At 49.5% G+C, this 19,500-nt stretch overlaps 1 protein-coding gene across 2 annotated transcripts in view; it reads right to left on the minus strand.

Annotated features, from left to right (window-relative positions):
• Positions 1-19,500, minus strand: part of Srl (sarcalumenin) — a 40,787-nt gene that overhangs the window by 3,938 nt on the left and 17,349 nt on the right. Inside the window, exons 2-6 of one of the 2 annotated variants that reach the window (XM_048433067.3) lie at positions 12,564-14,003; positions 9,851-9,952; positions 8,137-8,232; positions 3,440-3,556; positions 1,227-1,460 (exon numbers count right to left, since the gene is read on the minus strand). In XM_048433067.3, the coding sequence (XP_048289024.1) occupies positions 1,227-1,460; positions 3,440-3,556; positions 8,137-8,232; positions 9,851-9,952; positions 12,564-14,003 (1,989 nt within the window). The remainder of the gene's footprint in view (positions 1-1,226; positions 1,461-3,439; positions 3,557-8,136; positions 8,233-9,850; positions 9,953-12,563; positions 14,004-19,500) is intronic. The other variant, XM_048433068.3, reaches the window with a different exon arrangement.

The following is a 19,500-nucleotide window of genomic DNA, read 5'->3' on the forward strand; positions in this document are numbered from 1 at the left end:
TAATTTAAGTTATAAGAGTTAGTAACAAACCTAAGCTGTCAGCTGAGCATTTATAATTAATGATAAGTCTCTGAGCATTTATTGGGGTGTCAGAAGTCCCTACAAAAAACTCCACCTCCACAGTTATAACCCAAATGCGTCATAACCATAAACTGAGATTTGTCATTTGATCACCTAATTCTATGACTGCCCTGGTTAGGAAACATCAATGTAGACAGCCCTGTGCCATGGCAGTAGCCAATGCCCTATGATACAGCCCGATGCTTACCAGGCCTACAATAGCAATGCCCTGCATCCAAGGAAGGCAAGGGCTGGGTTTAGATAGTAAAGGTTTAGACTAAAGCAGGCCCAACAAAGCAGGCGTTGGGAGTAAGAAGAGATGTAGATCATATTCAACAGAATAAGCCCATGCCCAAGACCCAGGCTAGCTGAATTCAAGTATAAATCACCGGGATTCAATTAGTCTAGGCCTTTCACTATTCAGGGTAGATTGGGCACCCAAAGACAGCTAGTCCCCAGCTTGGACATCTCCAAGACCTTACAGGGAAGACAAGTACTCCCCCTAGGAAGCTACTGACCATCTCCAAACTCAGGCAGCCCTTTAGGAGGCAAAGAACACGACACTTGCGTTCCCAAGTGGTTACCACAGCAGCAGTGAGAAGGGGTGGAGGGAAAGAGCATCTCTTCATCTCGAACATTAACCACCCTGTTCCTCTGCTGGCCTACCACCCTCTGCTGCTCAGTGTCCTAAGACAGAGCTCTTGCTATCCAGAAATGTGTGTGTGTGTGTGTGTGTGTATGTGTGTGTGTGAAGGTGAGTGTGCCCACAAGTGTGTATACATTGAGAGGAGGATAGCAGGTGTCTTCCTTTACTACCTTCTGTCCTATTTCTTTAAGACAAGGCCTCTCATTTTGGCTAGGCTGGCTTGGCCACAGAGCTCCAGGATTCAGGGATCCAACTATGCCCACCCTGGTTTTTCTGAGTCAGGATTTCGCTGTGTAACAGCTCTGACTGGCCTGGAACTCACTCTGTAGACCAGGCTGGGCTGGAACTCACAGAGATCCACCTGCATCTGCCTCCCAAGTGCTGGGATTAAAGGTGTGTGCCACCACAGCCAGGTTTCATGCCTCGCTTTTTACATGAGTGATAAGGGTATGTATTCAGGTCCCCGTGCTTTCAGGACAAGTACTCTCATTCTGAGCACATCTCCAGGCCCATAAATTACCTCTTTCCTGCTGTTTGCGGTTCTCAATGATGCCTGGTGTATCTACAAAAGTGACTCGTTCTAGAAGTTTGTGGGGAACCTCAATGCCAATCAACTTCTCCAGAAAATTCTGGCCAAACTTTTCGAGGGGTGAGAATGATCGGGCGCTGTCAGCAGCCATGACGATGCCCTCAATGGTTTTCAGCTTGGGCCCATGCATAAGGACGGTGAACTCGGAGGTGGTAGGTTCAGCACCTGCATCCATGGTGAGAGGTAGAAAAGCAACCACTGAGAAACAGACGTCTGGAAGGGGTGTGCACAGGAAGACATCTTGGAAAGGACAGGACAGGTGTGCTAGGGTCCTGCCTTCTCACTTTCTGATTGTGCCAAAATATACAGAACATAGCGTTTACATTTTAATCTTTAAACCTATAGTCCAATAGCATTAAATATATTCACATTATCATGCAACCAGTTAGTTTTCCTCACTTTCCAAAACAGTTATCATCTTCCCACACTGAAACTCTGTTTCCATTAGGTAGTGACTCCCTTCTCCTTCCTTGGCAACCCCTATTCCTTCTCTGCCTCTGAGTTTGTCCTGTTGTGGCACCTCATGTGAGTAGAATCATACAGTGTCTGTGCTATTGTGCCTGGCTTCTTTTATTTAGCACATTTTCAAAGTTTATTCATACTGTGGCAAGGATGTATCCAATGTGTTCTGACAGCAAACATGCCTCATTCCTGTCTGTGTTCGTGTGTGGTGTGTGCACATGCGTGTGTGCGTGCACGCATGTGTGCATGGGTGCTTGTGTATGTGCGTGCACACATGCGTGTATGTGTGTGCTCATGTGTGCGTGCACGCATGTGTGCATGGGTGCTTATGTGCATGCTCACACGTATGTGGGAGTGTGTGTGTGTGTGTGTGTGTGCGTGTGTGTGTGTGTGTGTTGCATGTACCCTCCGTGGCACAAGGGTGGAAGTCAGAAGGCAGACAACTGTGGCTACTCTCACCTTCTTCTACCTTATCTCTTGTACACTCTGCACAGGCCAGGTTAGCTGGCCTCCAGGCTTTTGGGGCTTCTTCTATCTCCAATTCCAAACTCCCTATAGAGGTACTGCAATCACAGGCACATGTGCTACTCAGTTGACCCTTTTTTTCTTCAGAGACAGGGTTTCTCTGTAGCTTTGGAGCCTTTGTAGACCAGGCTGACCTCGAACTCAGAGATCCACCTGCCTCTGCCTCCCGAGTGCCACCCCGCCTGGCCTCTACCTGGCTTTTTCTTGGATCCTAGGGAGCCAACTTCAAATCATCAGGCTTGCAGAGCAAGCGCTTTACCCGCTGCGCTGTGTCCTCGGCCATGCAGCGTCCCTCTCTCAGCTAGCGCTCCACCGGCTGCACAGGCAGCGTCCCTCTCTCAGCTAGCGCTCCACCGGCTGCACAGGCAGCGTCCCTCTCTCAGCTAGCGCTCCACTGGCTGCACAGGCAGCGTCCCTCTCTCAGCTAGCGCTCCACTGGCTGCACAGGCTGCGACCTGGTTATTCCTTTGTCCAGCGGTGACCAGGAGTTGTTTCTGCTTTGGGACTTTTATGAATAATGCTGCCATGGAGGCGGAAGAACTGCTGGTTCTTACTGGTCATGTTGGTTAATATTATTAAGGGCTTACAAGTGCTTTGATTATTCATCTGCTTTAACCATTTAAACACTCCCCCTGTAGGGCCTGGGCCTTCCCTTGCTCCCTGGGATGCAAATCAAGGACTGTTTTGGCTAACCAGCTAACCAGCTAAAGCTTCCTGCTAAATTCTGTGCTCTGCTCTGTTAGCCTAGTAAATTAACCTAGGGCCTTGTTTTATCTTTTTGGTATGGTAATTTTCCCACCTGCCCGGAGGAGCTCTCATGGTGCGTAATGCTCTCCTAACTGTCTGTCACAGCTCCCAGTTCGGTACCCCCTACCTGGGAAGAACCTGTCACACAGTGAGATCAATGCTGTGATCTCACTCCTGGCTGAGAGGGGTTTCCTTTACTGGGGCAAAAGGATATATTAACCCTGGATAAAGCTGAATAAATTGGCATTCACCTCTTGGCGAATGACTTGGACTCTGTATGTATGTTTTGTGTTTAACCCCTAGGACCTTGCCCAGCTCATGGTGGTATGGAGTCGCGGTCCATACCAGGAGGGTGGTGATGCAGACTCGGATGATGCCCACATCCCTCCCCCCCCCGCCAAGATTCTCACCTGTATAAAGCTGATAGCGAGTTTCTTCTAACCCAAGGAGGTAGTTTATCATGGTGGATTTGCCAACGCTCCACGGTCCCAGGAACAGCACCATTGGCTTGGAGGTGATCTCTCCATCTACAACAGCAAGAGTTAGAAACGGAAGTGAACTAGCATCAGTCCTCACTGTAGGAGCAGCCCTGCTCCCCAAAGCGCTCTGCATTCCCCACTGTCATCCAGCTGCTTGGGGGTTCCCTGTGGACCAAGCTGTGCAGCGGTCAGTGACTTTCTTGCTTTACGAGAACGTTCGCTCAAAAGACACCAGGAGCATTTTGACCTTTTCCAGATCCTTGGCACATCTGCCTGCACCAGAAGGAAGAGCCAAGTGGATTAATACATACTGGCTCAGTGCTCGCACTGGGCGCGGTCTCCTGCCTAAATCAAGAGACGAATGGGTCATACAAAGGACGGAGCTTCACACTGAGAAAGACTGAATTTTGCTCTGCAGACCAATAACAAGAGAAGAAAGGACATGAAGAAGCGTGCACAATGAGCTCCATCCATGCTCCAGGCTCTGTAGTTTCCCCTCCTCTCCACTGTGGCTTCCCAAATCCCCATCTCAAGCTCAAGTATTCTAGTCTCAGATAACCTGCTCCAAAGTTCACGATAAGCCTTCTAGGGTCTGAAACCAAACACTGAAAACTAGGATCCTTAACTACTTGGGCGCTGAGACCAAGGTCCTCCCTGACACCATGCTGGGAAGCACATCCTACCATGGCTACTCAGCTGGGAGAAAATGGAATTCTTTAGTGTTTTCAGAAATAGGGATGGGGGTGTAGGAGGAAGCTCAGTGGCAGAGCATTTGCATAGTATGTGTGAGGCCCTGGTTCAATCCCTAGTACTGCAAACATAAAATAAATATGAATGGGGGCAAAATAGAGAGCGAGAGCCTCTGGACAGAGAAATGATTTGTCTTATTGTTGATTCTGCTCCTCTCAGTTCTCTGAATGATGTCTACTGCACACCTACATTCTCCAGACTTTGACCTTCCTGAATTTGCAGATAGTCCTCAAATTGTAGGTCTCCTTTTAAACTTCTTTTTCATTTATTTCCTGTAATTCTGTATGTTTTGATTCTAAAGTCTGAAGTAAAAATGGCCCACTCTGTCTGGGTCATAACACCCTCTCTAGTAGGTAACAAATGCTAGGGGCTTTTTTTTTCTATTTTTTTTTTTATTTTGAGCCCAGGATGATCTCAAAGTCCTGGGCTGAAGAATCCAGTAATTCTCCTACCTCAGCCTCTAGAGCATCTGGACTCTATTTGCCACTACACTGAGCAGCATTGCTAATTGCTGGCATTTACCCAACTGTCTTGATGTGTATAATCAATATTTTAGATATCCCAGGTCATTGTTTTTGTACAGTATATAGCATGATTGCCCTTCTGTGCCTTTCTTTTGGATGCATGGCTTTTGTTTCTCCGAAGTAAATAAAGTCCTGGAAGATGGTGTCTTGTGCATGGTAAGGATGTATCCATGGCCTGGCCCCTTCCCTCCTGCCTGCAAATAAACATGAGAGGCCCTCCAGCCTGGAACAAGATGGATGAGCAGGTCCGTAGGGGTACGTCCAGTAACAGAGATTTTCAAAAAGCCAGTGACTTCTCAGACAGGGCTTCCGGGTGCTGCTGTTCCAACTCTGCACAGCAGGGGGCATCATGGACATATCATGAACATATGTGGGAGGCCAGTAATAAGCTTGAAGGCTAGGGGTCATGCAGGAAGCTGGCAAGAGATTAGGGCGGAGAAGCCAAGTCCAGAAAGGGAAGCCATAAAAGAGCCAATTGGCCTTTGCTGAGAACCAGTCCTGGGGCAGTTGGCAACCTCTTGGCCACTGAGGCTTTAAGTCTGGAGTTTCCCCAGGAAGGCCATTCTTGCTGTCAGAGAAGGGCAAGAAGAAGAAGGCAAAGACAGAGGACAGAAGAAGGCCATTGGGAGATTCCGTAACCTCATTCCAGGCTCTGCATGTCCTCTGAGAAGCAGAAGAGGACCATTGACTCGCAGGCTTGTGAGAATGGTAGAAGTGACTGAACAGGGTACCCCGAGGAATGGAAGAGAATCACAATCCTGGCCAGGGCAACCAGCACTACCTGGCATCAGGTTCCTTCCTGTAAAGCGGGGCTATATTTGCCCTCAGATACCACAGCTATCCAATAGGCATTAGGATATGGAAATTGCCAAGTAACGCAGGGAGAGATTTGTGATATCATTCACAATTAAAACAAGGGTTGGGGTTATGGCTCAGTGGTAGAGCACTTGCCTAGGATGCTCAAGGCCCTGGGTTCCATCCCCAGAACTGAAAAGAAAAAAATAACAATTACAAAAGCTTTAAAATATGAGTGAGATTAGCTGTGGCTATAGGACAGTGACAGGGTACCTTCGCGTGTCTGGAGTCTGAGGTGTAGCCCTAGCACAGCAAAAAAATGAGTAACACTTTTAAAAGTGGCAAACTGTGGTATAACACAAATTGTCTGGTACGTTCTGTGAGTACAGATTAGAGTATTTCAAGGTGAATTTGCAACAATGATCAAAATACTTAATTCTAGTGTTCCATGTTAATTTTTTAAACATTTATTTGTGGAGCTGGAATATTTCAGAGGGTAAGTTGTGGGAGTTGGTTCTCTCCTTCCTCCATGTAGGTTATCAGGGTGCTTTTACCCCCTGAGCCATCTTGTTGGCCCCTCGTCCTACAAATATCTGTGCACAAAACATGCAGTGATTATACTAGTGTTTGAAATGTTTTAATTTCAGTTTTTCCCAGACAGCATCTCGCTCTAAAGCTGGGGGTGGCCTGAATTCACTCTGTAGCCCAGACTGGCTTTAAATGCTCAGCGATCCTCTTGCCTCAGCCTGCCCAGTGCTGAACTCCGGGCGTAGCCAACATGCCCAGGCTTGGAGCACTACACTTTTTAATTTATCTTATGTGTACATAATGATGTTTGCATGTGTGTAAGTGTGCACAGTGTGGTGTGTGTACGAGGTCAGAGGACAACTTTCAGGGATTGATTCTCTCTTTCCACCATATGGAGTCCAGGAACCGAACTCAGGCATCAGCCTTGGAGACAAGTACCTTTGCCTGCCGAGCCACCTCGCCAGCCCCACACAGTGTGGGGAGGGTTAACTTTTTAAGCTCTTGCTCTCCTGCTCTAACTCTGTAGCCCAGGCTGGCCTCAAACCCACAGAGATCCGCCTGCCTCTGCCTCCTGAGTGCTGGGACTAAAGGTGTGTGCCACCACACACAGCTACTAGCCCCATTATTTTTTTTTTTAAGATAGAACAGGGTAAGCACCTATTGTCCCTCAGAAATTAGACACTAGTTGTACAGAGCCTGGCGTGTTCTTAGAAGACAGGGTCAAAATTCCTCAATAAAGAATAATGGAGGGTCATGCATGCGTGCACATACATGTATATGTATAAACACACATGTATGCACAGTTGGCATAATATGATTTCATATATGTAAGAAGAAAAAGTCATTTCTATGCTCATAGATACAGAATAATTGTCTGGAAGATCCTATTACTTCCTGTACTCTTGAGCACTATAACAGGAAACTGAGTGGGTGTTTCCGGGAGTGGAATTAGATAGATTGAAGATCAAGAAAGAAATTGTGTGTGTGTGTGTGTGTGTGTGTGGGAGTGTATGTCTGTATGAGTGTGTGAGTGCATGTGTATGTGTGAATGTGTGTGAGTGTATGTATTGAGTGTATATGTGTATGTGTGAGTGTGTGAGTGTATATGTGTGTGTATGTGTGTGAGTGTATGTGTGTGAGTATATGTGTGTGTGTGGGGGGGGTGTTTTGGAAACAGGTCTTCCCATGTAGTAGCCCAGAACTCACTGTGTAGCCTGACCTGTCCACAATATTATAACTCCTGCTTCTGCCGCCCCAAATCTAGGATTATGGTTATATGCCATCATGCCTGACTTTGTTTCAGTATATATTATTTTATATTATTTGAATACAATTGAAACAAGGATGTTTTACTTTTATTATTTCAAAAGCCAAGTTTTAAAAGAATCTAGGTCCTATGCTGAGTGCAGTAGAACGTATGTGTAAAGCCAACTCTCAGTAAGCTAAGACAGGAGCTTCCCAAGTTCAAGGCCAGCATGAGCTACACGGTGAGACTTTGTCCCAGAAATCAACAGCAGCAGCCAGGGGTGGCGGCACATGCACTTGGGAGGCAGATGAAAGCAGATCTCTGTGAGTCTGAGGTCAGCCTGGTCTACAGAAACAGTTCCAGGACAGCCAGGGCTACACAGAGAAACCCTGTCTCAAAAAAATACATACACAAAAAAATCATCACCATCGTCACCCAGGCCCAAAGGAACTTCCCAGAGAGGCAGGAAATACGGTCATATGGAGGCCCGTGTGAATAGGGAGCCTGGTGGCTTTTGAGCCCACGAGGGATCTCATAGGCCTTACATCCTGGAAATCAAAATGCCTACTGCTGAGACAAAGTGCTTGACAATGAAATCTGTCACCGCCTTAGAGTGCTGAGCACTCTCTGCTCTAGGGAAGGCCACTTCCGAGGCCCGAGTTCCTGTCCTCCACTCCTCCTGGACCTAGCACAGACCACACATGAATCTCGTGAGCCTATGTGGGCACCAGAGAGGTGTGCGTGGGTAAAGGGCCAGAGCCCAGTTCAGGGTCGTGAAGTTGTACCTGTGATCTCATGCTGTCGCAGCTCATTGTACTTGTAAGACTGCTCCAGGGGCTTGATGGACGTATGGTAGATCTTCCGCAGCCGCTGCAGCACCGCTGGGAGAAAGGAGCAGGGAGTGAGCGTCAGGCAGGCCACCCCCTCCACTCCACCCTCACCCCTGCTGCTCCTCACTCTAGGGCCACCTCGCACCCTGAGAGCCCCTAGCTCTGCCTGTGAGGAAAGCCATCGCAGTCCAAGATCATGACATGATTGTGTTTAAGAAGGAACTGGTCCCCATCCCACCCTCATAAATCCTCAACAAAAACATTTTTTACCCAATCTGCAAAACCTCCTGAGGTATTTAAGAAACAGAGCAAAAATTAATTCTTGGCCAAGCACTATGTTATACACTCTTAATCTTAGCATTCAAGAGACATAGTGAATGGGTTTCTGTGATTCCAGTAGCATCTTGGTCCACACAGCAAGTTCCAAGCAACCAGGTTACATAGTGGGACATTGTCACAATAATAATAATAGTAATAGACTTATTCTTGGGCAGGTATATGGCTCAGTTGGCAAAGTGCTTACCTGTCATGCACAAGCACAGAAACCTGAGTTCAATCCCTAGTCCCATAAAAACAGGAAAAAAAAATGATGTGGCGGCACACACCTGTGACAGCAGGAAGGTCAGGAGTTCAAGGTTATCCTCTGCTCCTCTGAGGGAGTTTGAGGCCAACCTGAGCTACATGAGACACTGTCTCAAGAAAAATTAAATTTAAACCCTAATACTCTCTTCCTTCCTCACATCAACGGTGCATCCAGAAAAGCTAAACTGAAAGTTCTGTCCTTGGGAGATGAGAATGTCAAATCTGCGCCTCTGTTGGTGCTGCCAAGGTCTCTAGAGTGCCCAGCAGGCCTGTGGCACAATGCTTACTGGGGGATTCAGCCATGCCCCATGTTCTGGGGGAGCAGAAACCTAGGGTGCAACTGAGAATTTGTGGGGTGTGTGTAGCACAAGAGGACAGTATGGGAAGCAAGAATCCGACCAGTAAGGTTCTAGTCCCTGCACTGCCCTTCTCTGGCTCTGTGCCAAGAGCAAATTGCTGTATTAAGCTGTGCCTGGCTAGTTAATCAATTAAGAAAAGATAACAAGGGCTGGAGAGATGGCTCGGAGGTTAAGATCACTGACTGTTCTACCAAAGGTCTTGAGTTCATTCCCCAGCAACCACCTGGTGGCTCACAACCATCTGTAATGAGGTCTGGTGCCCTCTTCTGGCCTGCAGGTGTACATGCAGGCAGAACACTGTACACATAATAAATAATAAAGAAAACATAAAAAAATTAAAAAAAAAGAAAAGATAACAAGCCCACATTGAATCCTTGGTTCATTGTGGGGGCAAAGTAAAACATAAATATGAAAGAGTTTGTAAACTAAAAACCAAAGCAGATAGAATGGATTCTTATAAACCATCCTCTCTTCTCCACAAGGACAGTGGTGGGATGGTAGGGTGGTGGGGTGGTGGGGCGCACCCTACAGATGATGGCTCTGGAATTCACCCTCTTTTCTGACACTGGTGCCCTCTGCTTGGTTATCTTCTTTGTCCCCCATCCTTACAGAGTTACCTCACATACCCACCTTGCCCAGGGTTCTCCCCTTCTTTGTGGTCCCCTCTGGCCTCAGAACTACAGAGCTCTGGTGCCCTGGATCCCAGCCCACATCCCTTCCCCGGGTACCTGTGTAGTCGTCAGCTGGTTTGTCCTCATTCAGCATCAGGGTTTTCTCAATATGGGAGCGGTCCCTCAGGGGAGCCTCTTCACTCACATCCTCCGTCTCTTCTGGAAAGAAAAGCAGACAGTGTAGGGTCAGAGCAAATCTAAACCAGTAGACTTGTAAGCCTCACAGAGAGCAAAGTTGCCAAGTTGAATGAATTTGAAATGTAAATACAACTTTCAAGACCCATGATCTGTGTGTGTGTCTTCATGTATGTGGAAGTGTACAGGAGCGTGCATATGTGTGGGGGACTATATGGAGGTCAGAGATCAATCTCTAATGTCGTTCTTCCAGATCTACCCACCTTGCTTATTTATTTACCTGTCTTTTATTTTTAACGAAGTCTGTCATTACTCATCAACTCGGCTCAGCTGGGCTGTGAACCCCAAGGATCTGTGTGTCTCTGCTCACAGTGTTGGAATTACAAGAGCACAGCACCACCCCTGGCTTTTTACATAGGAAGCAGAGATCAAACTCTGGTCCTCACAGCTGTGCAGTGAGCATTTCAGTGACTGCGATGGCTGGTTTCAATGTCAGCTGGCCACACATTAGTGTCGCCTGAGCAGGGAGCCTCATTAGAAGAATTGTCCTGATTGCCTTAATTACTGAGGAGGGCCCTCCCACTGTGGGCGGTGTCTTTCCTAAGCAGGCGGGCCTGGGCTGTATAAGAAAGCTAGCTGAGCAAAGCCGTGGGAACCAGTCAGTAAGCAGTGTTCCTCCATGATCTCGGCATCAGTTCCCGCCTCAGTTTCTCTCAAGGAGATGGACTGTAACCTATAAGCCAAATGCGTTCTCTTCTCCAAGTTGTTTTTGGTCAGTGTTTTGTCACAACAGAAAACAAACAAGGACAGTGGGACACTATCGCCCCACCCTGTTGACTGTAGTCCTCTGTCCAACTGCGCTGAGCCTAGAGTGTGGTGACGGTGACACACACCTATGTGTGATACTAGCAGCCAGCAGCCAAGAGGCCAAGACAAGTGACTCTCAAGGTCTAAGCCGGTCTAGCTTAAAAATAAGCAAGACCTTATTTCAAAAAATAAAACAAATGTATTGAACACATACCACATGTCAGGTGCCAGCTGGCATGCTGGCACTCCAGGGACACCTACACAGGCACGGCTCCTGCCCTTAGCGAGTCATCCTGCAGCCTAATGGGGACGAGCTGACGAACTGTCTTTAAAATGTGGTCATTCTGAGCAGCAAAGAGGCTAGAGCCGCTGTGAGGGCCTAAGAAAGTCTGCAGTTTGGGGGGTGAGGCGGGAGGGGGCAGGGAACCCTTCCCTGACTTCTGCTGTTGAGCCAGAGTTAGTAAAGAAACGAAAGTAGTTTTCTGTGATGGGTTGCATAGGGTGCCTGGCAAGGAGTGGCCTAGGCGCTCCAGGAGCTGACTTTTAAATACCGCCACAGGGGCTTGCGTTTTGTTCCCAGGGCATAGAAAGCCATTGGTCAACTGAGGGACCGGGAACATCTCGTCAGGATAGCAAGGATGGGAAATGGAAGGAAGCAGGTGTGTGACTGTGACTGTACCTGTCTGTGCTGGCAGTCACATCCAGCTCAGCTGTGCCCATGACTGAGCAAACAAGAGACACCCATACCTGATGAGTCCCGGGAAGGATGTTGTTCACGGTCCCCGGTCTCTGAGGTCACTCATTTCTAGCAAAGCTGCCTATTCAGGGACCTTAGATTAGGAGGGTGTAGCTTAGGCTTGTGGGGTAGAGGGAGGCCAGTATCTGCAGCGTCTCAGGCAGTCCCTGCTCCCAGGTCAGATTAGGAAAGAGAGAAGGGGAAGAGCTTACTGCTCCTTACAGAAAGCGTAAGTACATAAAGAGTACAAAAAGTCCACTAAGTTCCACAAGAAGTCAGGCGTGTGGTGCGTGCCTGTAACCCAGAGACTGAGGCAGGAGGATCAGGAGCTCAAGGCCGCCTTGACTGTTACACAATGAGGTCGTGCCTGGCCTGGAATACATAAACTCCTGTCTCGAAGGGGGAAATGGCTTAAGGAAATCTGTAAGAAAGCCACCTGGAAAAGAGATGGTGATAGCAGGACCCAGCCTGTGCCCTGCAAGCCACCTTCTGTTCTATCCACACATACCACATGAAGTCTGCCGGTCCTGACCATGGCGCCCCCATCAGCCCCAGCCCTCCTCCTTCCCTGTCCTTTGAGGGCTATCCTACTCTAAAGGGGCATGTGAGAGCAGTCAGCCTCAGCTCTCACACCATGGTCCTGACCCTGATTCCTGATGTTCACACTTTATGTGGAAAGTCTTCGCCAGCAGACTCAATGGAAGAAGAGTGCCCTGTGCTTCCTAACCTGCCCCGCCAACTCCCTGCACCTCCTTCCGCCAGCCAGTCTCAGGATTGCAAACCTGCCATCAGTTCCCTTGTCCTTAAGGCTGACCCACATATACCAGTCCTAAAGAGGAGCCCTCTTGGTCCTAACACAGAAATGGTCAGGTCCTTCTGAAGCCTCCTGCTAGATCCATCCACACTAAAGATTGGATGGCTAAGGAACTGCCTACATGGGCTCACTGGGCTGATCAGAGGGACAGGGCCCTGCCTAACACACCCAGAACTAACCAAAGGTTATCACACACCCCGTATTTGTCCCACAATGTACAAGAATGTGTAAGAATGTAAAGAATGCATCTGGGATTGCCTTGAGGAATGAATTCCTACCCTGGTGAGCAATTACAGGATTCCCTCTCCCCTGCTGTCTTTCTTTGGATGCCTCCGCCTCTGCTTCCTGGGTCTTGCCACCCTCAGACCCCGCGTCCAAATCTTCCACATCAAGCGGGTTGCCTTCCTCCTCATGTTCTGTGGTTCCTGCTGCTTCCTGGGGCTCCCCAGCCTCCCCAGAGCCGTTCCCCTCTTCTTCTGAGCTAGCTCCATCACCGCTGTCTTCTTCAGACTCCTCCTTAGACGGAGCTCCTCCTTCTTCACTTCCTCCTTCTTCACTTCCTCCTTCTTCACCACCCTCTTCCTCAGAGGAGGCCTCAGCCAGGCCCTCCTCAGGCGTCCCTGATACCTGGGCCTCAGGAAGGTAGTTCTCTGTCTCCCTGTCCTTGGAACTCTGGGTATCCCCAGACTGTTCATTGGCCTCTATAGCCGAGCCAGCCTCCTGGCTAGGTCTAGGTTCCCCTTGGTCCTCAGCCTTCTCCCCAGCTTCTGTATCCACCTCAGCTTTTGATTCTTCTCCAGCAGATGTGGCATCCAGGGCTGTAACTAGCTCTGTAGGCTGGTGACCAGACCCTGGGCTAGCCTCGACTTCTTGGCTCTGGTCAGCTGCTCCTTCTGCAGCTTCTCCTGCCTCTCCTCCAGAAGACATGTGGTCAGAGACTGCATCTAGGTCAGTGGCCTGGTGATCGGGCCCTACAATGGCTTCCTCTTCTGACTGCAGGCTGTGGCCCGGAGGCTGGTCCTCTGCCTCCCTGACTTCTGCAGCCATATCAGCCTCTGATTCATCTCCAGCAACTGTGGCATCCTGGACTCCATCCAGTTCTGTGGATTGGTGACCAGACCCTGTGTTGCCCTTGTCCCTTGCCTCCGCTGTATCATCCTCTTCACCCTCTACGCTAAGGGAAACCTGGGTGGCTGTGGACTCTGTTGTCCCTGCTGCTGCCTCTTCCGCGGGGCTACCGCCTAAGAGTCCCTGGAATTCCCCAGGAGCCCCACTACTCCCCTCTTGTACTTCTGCCCCCACGCTGGCAGCCCCCTCCTGTCCTGGTTCCTCTCCGGAACCAATCTCTGGCCTCTCTTCTTCTGGCCCCTCCTCCCCTCCTGGAGGAAGGGTGCCTGCTGCTGCGGGGCCCTTCTCTTCCTCCCCTTGCCCTTCGGTATCCCCAGATGGAGCTGACTCTGCAGCTGAGGTATTAGACAGGCTAGCTTCGGATTCGGAGCCCTGGCCGTTGGCAGTGGAAGGGGCCCCTGCCGGTGTCTGCTCCAAGCTCTCAGCCTCCCTGCCGTCTGGGTAGTGAAGGAGCAGGTTCTTGTCTCCAGGGGCCGCATCTGCATAAAGCGCCCTTTCTTTCTCCTCTAGACTTGCATCTCCAGCAGAGAAATGATTCTCCAACAAATTGCCAACATCTTCTGTGCCACCCGCAGCAGAGACTTGCAGTTCTAAATGATTAGAACATGATTGGTCAGTTCACGGGGTTGGCACTTCCCCTGCTTCTCTAGAGTCTATGCCAGGCTCGCTCCCACTGCAGAGAGCACCATATGTGCCTGGCATCCAGAGTTACGCCTCCCAACTTGGGTCCTCTGGACCACCTGCCTCCCTCCGCGCCTCTGGGGGTCTACAGATTAGGGAGTTAAAGGACTGACTTTCTGTCCACTAAGGGAGTTAGCTGCTGAAGTAACTCAAGAACCCCCAAAGCCTGACCCTGACCTTCAAATCTTCCCCCCTGGGTCCTGATGACTATATATGGATAGAAACTTTGGTGAGCCCTTCCAATCCTTCCTCAACCTTGCAATGGGCGTGGCACGTGCCACCTGGCTCCTGAGGAGATACTCCAAGACGGGACAAATGCTTGTGCATTCCACTCCTCGTCAGTTCCTAGAGTCATTAACCAGCGAGCTTTTTATACTGCTATCAGCAAAAGGAGCGAAAACAGGTGTTTGCAGGCCAGATAATCTTAGGTTACAAGGCAAAGTACTTAGGGGATTACTTGTGGCTCTCAGCTTTATCAAGTCACACATTTAACCCTGTCCCCTTAAGGGCAGGCGTTTGCTGGCCTCTCTACCTCAGATTAGAGTGAGCAGGGCCTGAGGAGGAGACATCCAAAATGGGTAGGGCCTGGGCTTCCCAATGGCCTCAGCCAACCCCTTCTGAGGGGATCCCCTTCTAAGGTCCTGTGGCTGTACCCACAGAGCAGAGGACACGGGGAGAACAGAACAAACATGGCCCCAGTCTGTGCCAGAGACTGCCACCAAGGGTCAAGCTGGGTATTTTTGGAAAATGGTGTGGAAGCAAAGCTTAGACCTATCCCTTCTGACCTTCCCTCACAAACCAGGATCTCTTCAAAGAGCCCATGAGAAGCAAAGGAAAACAGTCCCTCTAAGGGAAAGCCTGGTGCGTGCATCTCTTCCTTCATCGAAGAAAGAAGTCTTCCTGTCTCTAGGTATCCCACCCCTCGCCAGTTCTCAAAAGGCGGGGGCAGTCTCCAGCCATTAGGAATGGGTGTTTTCTCACTAGCTCCACAGTTAGTCAACCTGTGTCAGCTCCTGAAGGGTGGGGAGCTGCGGAGTGACTAATCCTAGAGGACCCCTGTACACAAATGTATAAAACTTCATCCCAAGCACACTAGTATGCACAGCTGTTGTAAGCTGGCTTGTCTTGCCTGGCAGATTTTACACCCAAATTAGTGATGGTCTTTGGTTGGCCACCGACTCACGGCCGCCATGTGGCAAAGAGGTGACTGGTACCCAGAACTGCCGACTCCTAGCTCACAAGGTGAACCTTCGTGGGGATCCCAGTCCCTGACTGCATGCGCCCTCTTTCCAGGATCATGCTCCTGGGTAGCAAGATGGATCTTAATTGTGTGTTCTCAGCACTCAAGACCCTTGCCTGCCCTACAGAAAGTTCCAGAAGAAGTCTACATTTACATGAGGAAACCAGTAAGAATTCCTGGTTCCTTAGTCTCAGCAGGACGAGGGAACTGAATATTACTTTCCCCAGTTCCTTCCCCTGCCTTTCTATCTCCCTAGTCTCTGAGAAGAATCTGTGGCAAGAATTTGTTTTAACCTAAGGAAACTGACAGTCCTCTGAGCAGTAAGATGTATAAAATATGAGATATATTCATATAATTATTTATTATGATAGGCAATGGAAAATATTTATTTAGACTTACCTGCTTCTGGAAAGTAAGTATTCTCTCTCTCTCTCTCTCTCTCTCTCTCTCTCTCTCTCTCTCTCTCTCTCTCCCTCTTTTGTTTTGTTTGAGACAAGGTTTCTCTGTGTAGCCCTGGCTGTCCTGGAACTCAGAGATCCGCCTGCCTCTCCCTCCTGACTGGGATTAAAGGCGTGCTCCACAGCTGCCCAGCTACTTCGATTCCTTTTACAGGTGAGAAGACTGAAATTCAGGGCCCTGCATATGTCCCATGGCTAGTAACAGGCTGAGGACCTTTGACTTTTGACCTGGAAAGGAGACTGCCTGACTCTGAGCAGGGTTATCACTACTCCAAGTGTGACCCAGAGACCAGCTTCTTCCTCAGCATCACCCCAGAGCTCTCTGGAGATGCATGGATCAGAATACTTATTTAACAAGATGCCCCAGATGACTAATTTACACATTGCTATGGTTCGAAAGGCGCTGGTCTCCACCACTTCCTCTCCTCTCCTTTCCTGTGGCTTTCAACACATGGAGTCACCTTGTTCCTGATTCTTTATTTCCTCCCCTTCCTAAGTAGTTCACATTTAAACTATACATGAGGCAACCCTGGCAACAACAATAAAAACGTATCTTCAGTAATCCCAGCACACAAAGCCAAAGACAAACAGTTTGACCCCAAAGCTTCTACTCCCAGCCCTCTGCATTGGGAGGATTTCCACTGGGGCTTCCAGTTTTGGTTGGGCCTCTGAAACCTGGCGCCTTCCCCCAGAATGGCAGTAGCATTTCCTCTGCTGTATCAAACACTTCCCACGGGCTCCTGTTGCTCTGTGATGACAAAGGTGGAGACGATGGTGGCTGTAGTGATGACCCTGAGCTAAAGAGATCCAGGTCTGGCTTCTTCTTTTATTTCTGATATTCTCAGAAGAACCTCTGCTGGGCAGTGGTGGCGCACACCTTTAATTCCAGCACTCAGGAGACAGAGGCAGGCAGATCTCTGTGAGTTCAAGGCCAATCTGGTCTACAGAGTGAGTTCCAGACAGCCAGTGCTACACGGAGAATGACAACAGAAGTAAAAAATCTCTGACTCCAATGGGAGTGAGAAGCCAGCATCACCCAAAAGAGCATGAGAACCAGGTATCGAAAGGATGCCTGACTTTCACACTGCTGTGTTTCTGCTTCCAGTTACTGGACCGTGTGTGTGTGTGTGTGTGTGTGTGTGTGTGTGTGTGTGTGTGTGTATGTGTGTGTGTGTGTGTGTGTGTGTGTGTACATTAGCACCGCCCATCATTGGTTTTTACACCTTAAAGCCAAAGCACCCACCCCTGGCTGTCGGCTAAGCAGTTTGCCCCATGGCCCTCCTTCTCAAGCTAAAACCAACGGCTCTGGCAGAAAGTCTTCCAGTGAAACCAGCTGTCCTGCTGGGGCTCCCAGGGCTCAACCTCAGGAAGCATTGGACCCAAATCTGTTGTGGGAGGCACATCTGATGCTCAGTTCCCTGAGATCCAAGGACAGTGTCTTTCCTCCCCTCCTTCTCGGACCCTTTGCCAGAAGCCCCGATGGTGCCCAGAGCAGGAGGGGCAAGAGGACGCAGAGGGTCCCGGTGGGCTGAGTTCTGATGAAATGAGTACGGTTCCGTATCAGGCCATGCAGTATCTACTGTATGAACTGCCGCCAACACAGCCAGCTCAGCGCTGGCCAGGTCTGAGCACTGACGTCAAGGCACATGAATAGCAAGCCCCCAGTCATCCCAAGAGGCCCATGGGAGGCCTAAGCGCCTGACAGCCTGAATCCCAGGATCACTCACACTCAGGCTCAGCCTGGCACAGGCCAGCACTACCTCTCCTGGCTCCCCCTCCACCATCAGCCCTCTTGGGGAATCTAGGCTTTTTGTTGCTCTCTCAACCTCACACCCCAGCAGTGGCTCCACCTTCTCTCCCCACCATCAAGCACACTGGCTTTGTTCCTCTACTCCTGCCTTATCCATTAGCACTCTCTGTGGAGACCGATGAGTTTCCAAGGACCGGTGAATCCGGCTGGAGAGGAGGAAGCTCTGGCTAAGGCTGGCCAGAGGACAAGGTCAGGCTGGGACAGAACCCTTGACTGTGGCCTGGAGCTCTCACTGTTCCTCAGTGATTTACCTGCTTGTGTTCCAGGAAGTTCCTAAGGGGAGAGGGAAGACAAAATACGGTGGAGACAGGGCCTCCTTCGTAACCCGTACCTCCCTGACTCTATCTGCCCCACTGTCTAGAGGGTGAGAATGGGAGAAGTCGGGCAACCTCAGCTCCCTTCCTTTCTGTTCCCGCACAGGTGCGAAACTCTGAGCTAGAACCGGTCTTGCCCTCAGGACTGTGAGACACTTTGGAGTCCTTATTCTTTGATCCTCCTCACAGCCCTCTGGGGCAGAAAAGGCAAGGGCTAGCACTCTCTCTTGAAATGAGGAGGCAGACACAGGAAACATAAGGCATTTGTCCCACAGCTCATTCCTGCAGAGTTCTGCCTGGGAATGGTGTGACCATACCTACAAAGCTTTCCAAACACTGGGGTTGGGCCAGTATACAGCTGTGTTTTATAAGATAATTCTAGAAAATACCAAGACCCAAGACCCTCAACACTAAATCTTCCTCAGCACCAACTACCAGGGAGCTCCATCCCAAAGTTGAAAGTGGAAGTCTAAAGAACAAGTCTCAGAACCTAAGAAATACTTTGCATATTAATCTGTTTTGAGCACAATGTGAATTCCAGTGCAGTCATTTCTTTAGGATTTGGGGGTGGAGTGGGAGTGGGGACAGGGTCTTACTGCGTATCCCTAGTCAGCCTGAACTTACTTTGTAAATCAGACTGACTTTGAACTCAGAGATCCACCTGCCTCGGCCTCCTCAGTGCTGGGATTCAAAGCGAGTGATGGTTGCTTAGGAGTCTTTAGTAAGGATAGACTGGTCATTCTCCTACATGCCTCTTCGCCCATTTAATCTGAAGCTGTGATGAGCAAAGTAACATATAAGTGCAATACCTTTTGACCACCATGCATACCCACTTATGCAAATGAGCCATCAATAGTCATAAAGATGCCAGGGGAAAGTCTTTTCTGGTTCTCTACCTTATCAGGAGCACACTGGCCTTGAGGTACACAGGAGTTCCAAGGCCCACAGGTGGCCCTTGGCCCACATCTCAAGGGTTGTGTCTGGGGAACCATCAGACCCATGATGCTTCTGCTATTCTCCCCCCGTCTTCCAGCAGCAGGCTGACCCTTCCTGCAAACCGTCCATTTAATTATTCTTTCCACTTGCTTACTTACTGCACCTCATTCTACAGCGACCGCTCACCATCTAGAGTTCCCTCTTCTGCGTCTCAGGAGACGCCTTCCTCAGACAATGTGGCTGACGGCTGATGCCGTTTGGAGTTTCAGCAGAGAAGTGTCTGCCAGAGCAAAGGCTGTCTACATTCTCCAGGATGCAGGAACACTCTCTAGTCGTTGGCCTTTAGCCCTTCCTCCAGACAAAGGAGACAGGGTCCCACAGAAGAGGCAGTGGAGGCTTTCTTGGATTTCATGGCCAAGTCTCTAAAGTCAAGGCTAATCCCACCAGTACAGCTCATCCCTGGCTGGACTCAAGCCCCCAAATGACTCAAGGGAACAGGACACACCAGCAAAGGCAGCAATCACAGAGAACCATCTCAGTGGCCAAGTACTCAAATTTCACTAACTAAAACTCTAAAAGAGTACCTGCCTTGATTCCACGGGAATCTTTGGTAGTATCTGCTTCTAGAACCCAGCTCCTACTGCCTCT

Source organism: Myodes glareolus, chromosome 9, assembly GCF_982192425.1.
Source record: "Myodes glareolus chromosome 9, mMyoGla1.1, whole genome shotgun sequence".
In the NCBI taxonomy this organism is placed as follows: domain Eukaryota; kingdom Metazoa; phylum Chordata; class Mammalia; order Rodentia; family Cricetidae; genus Myodes; species Myodes glareolus.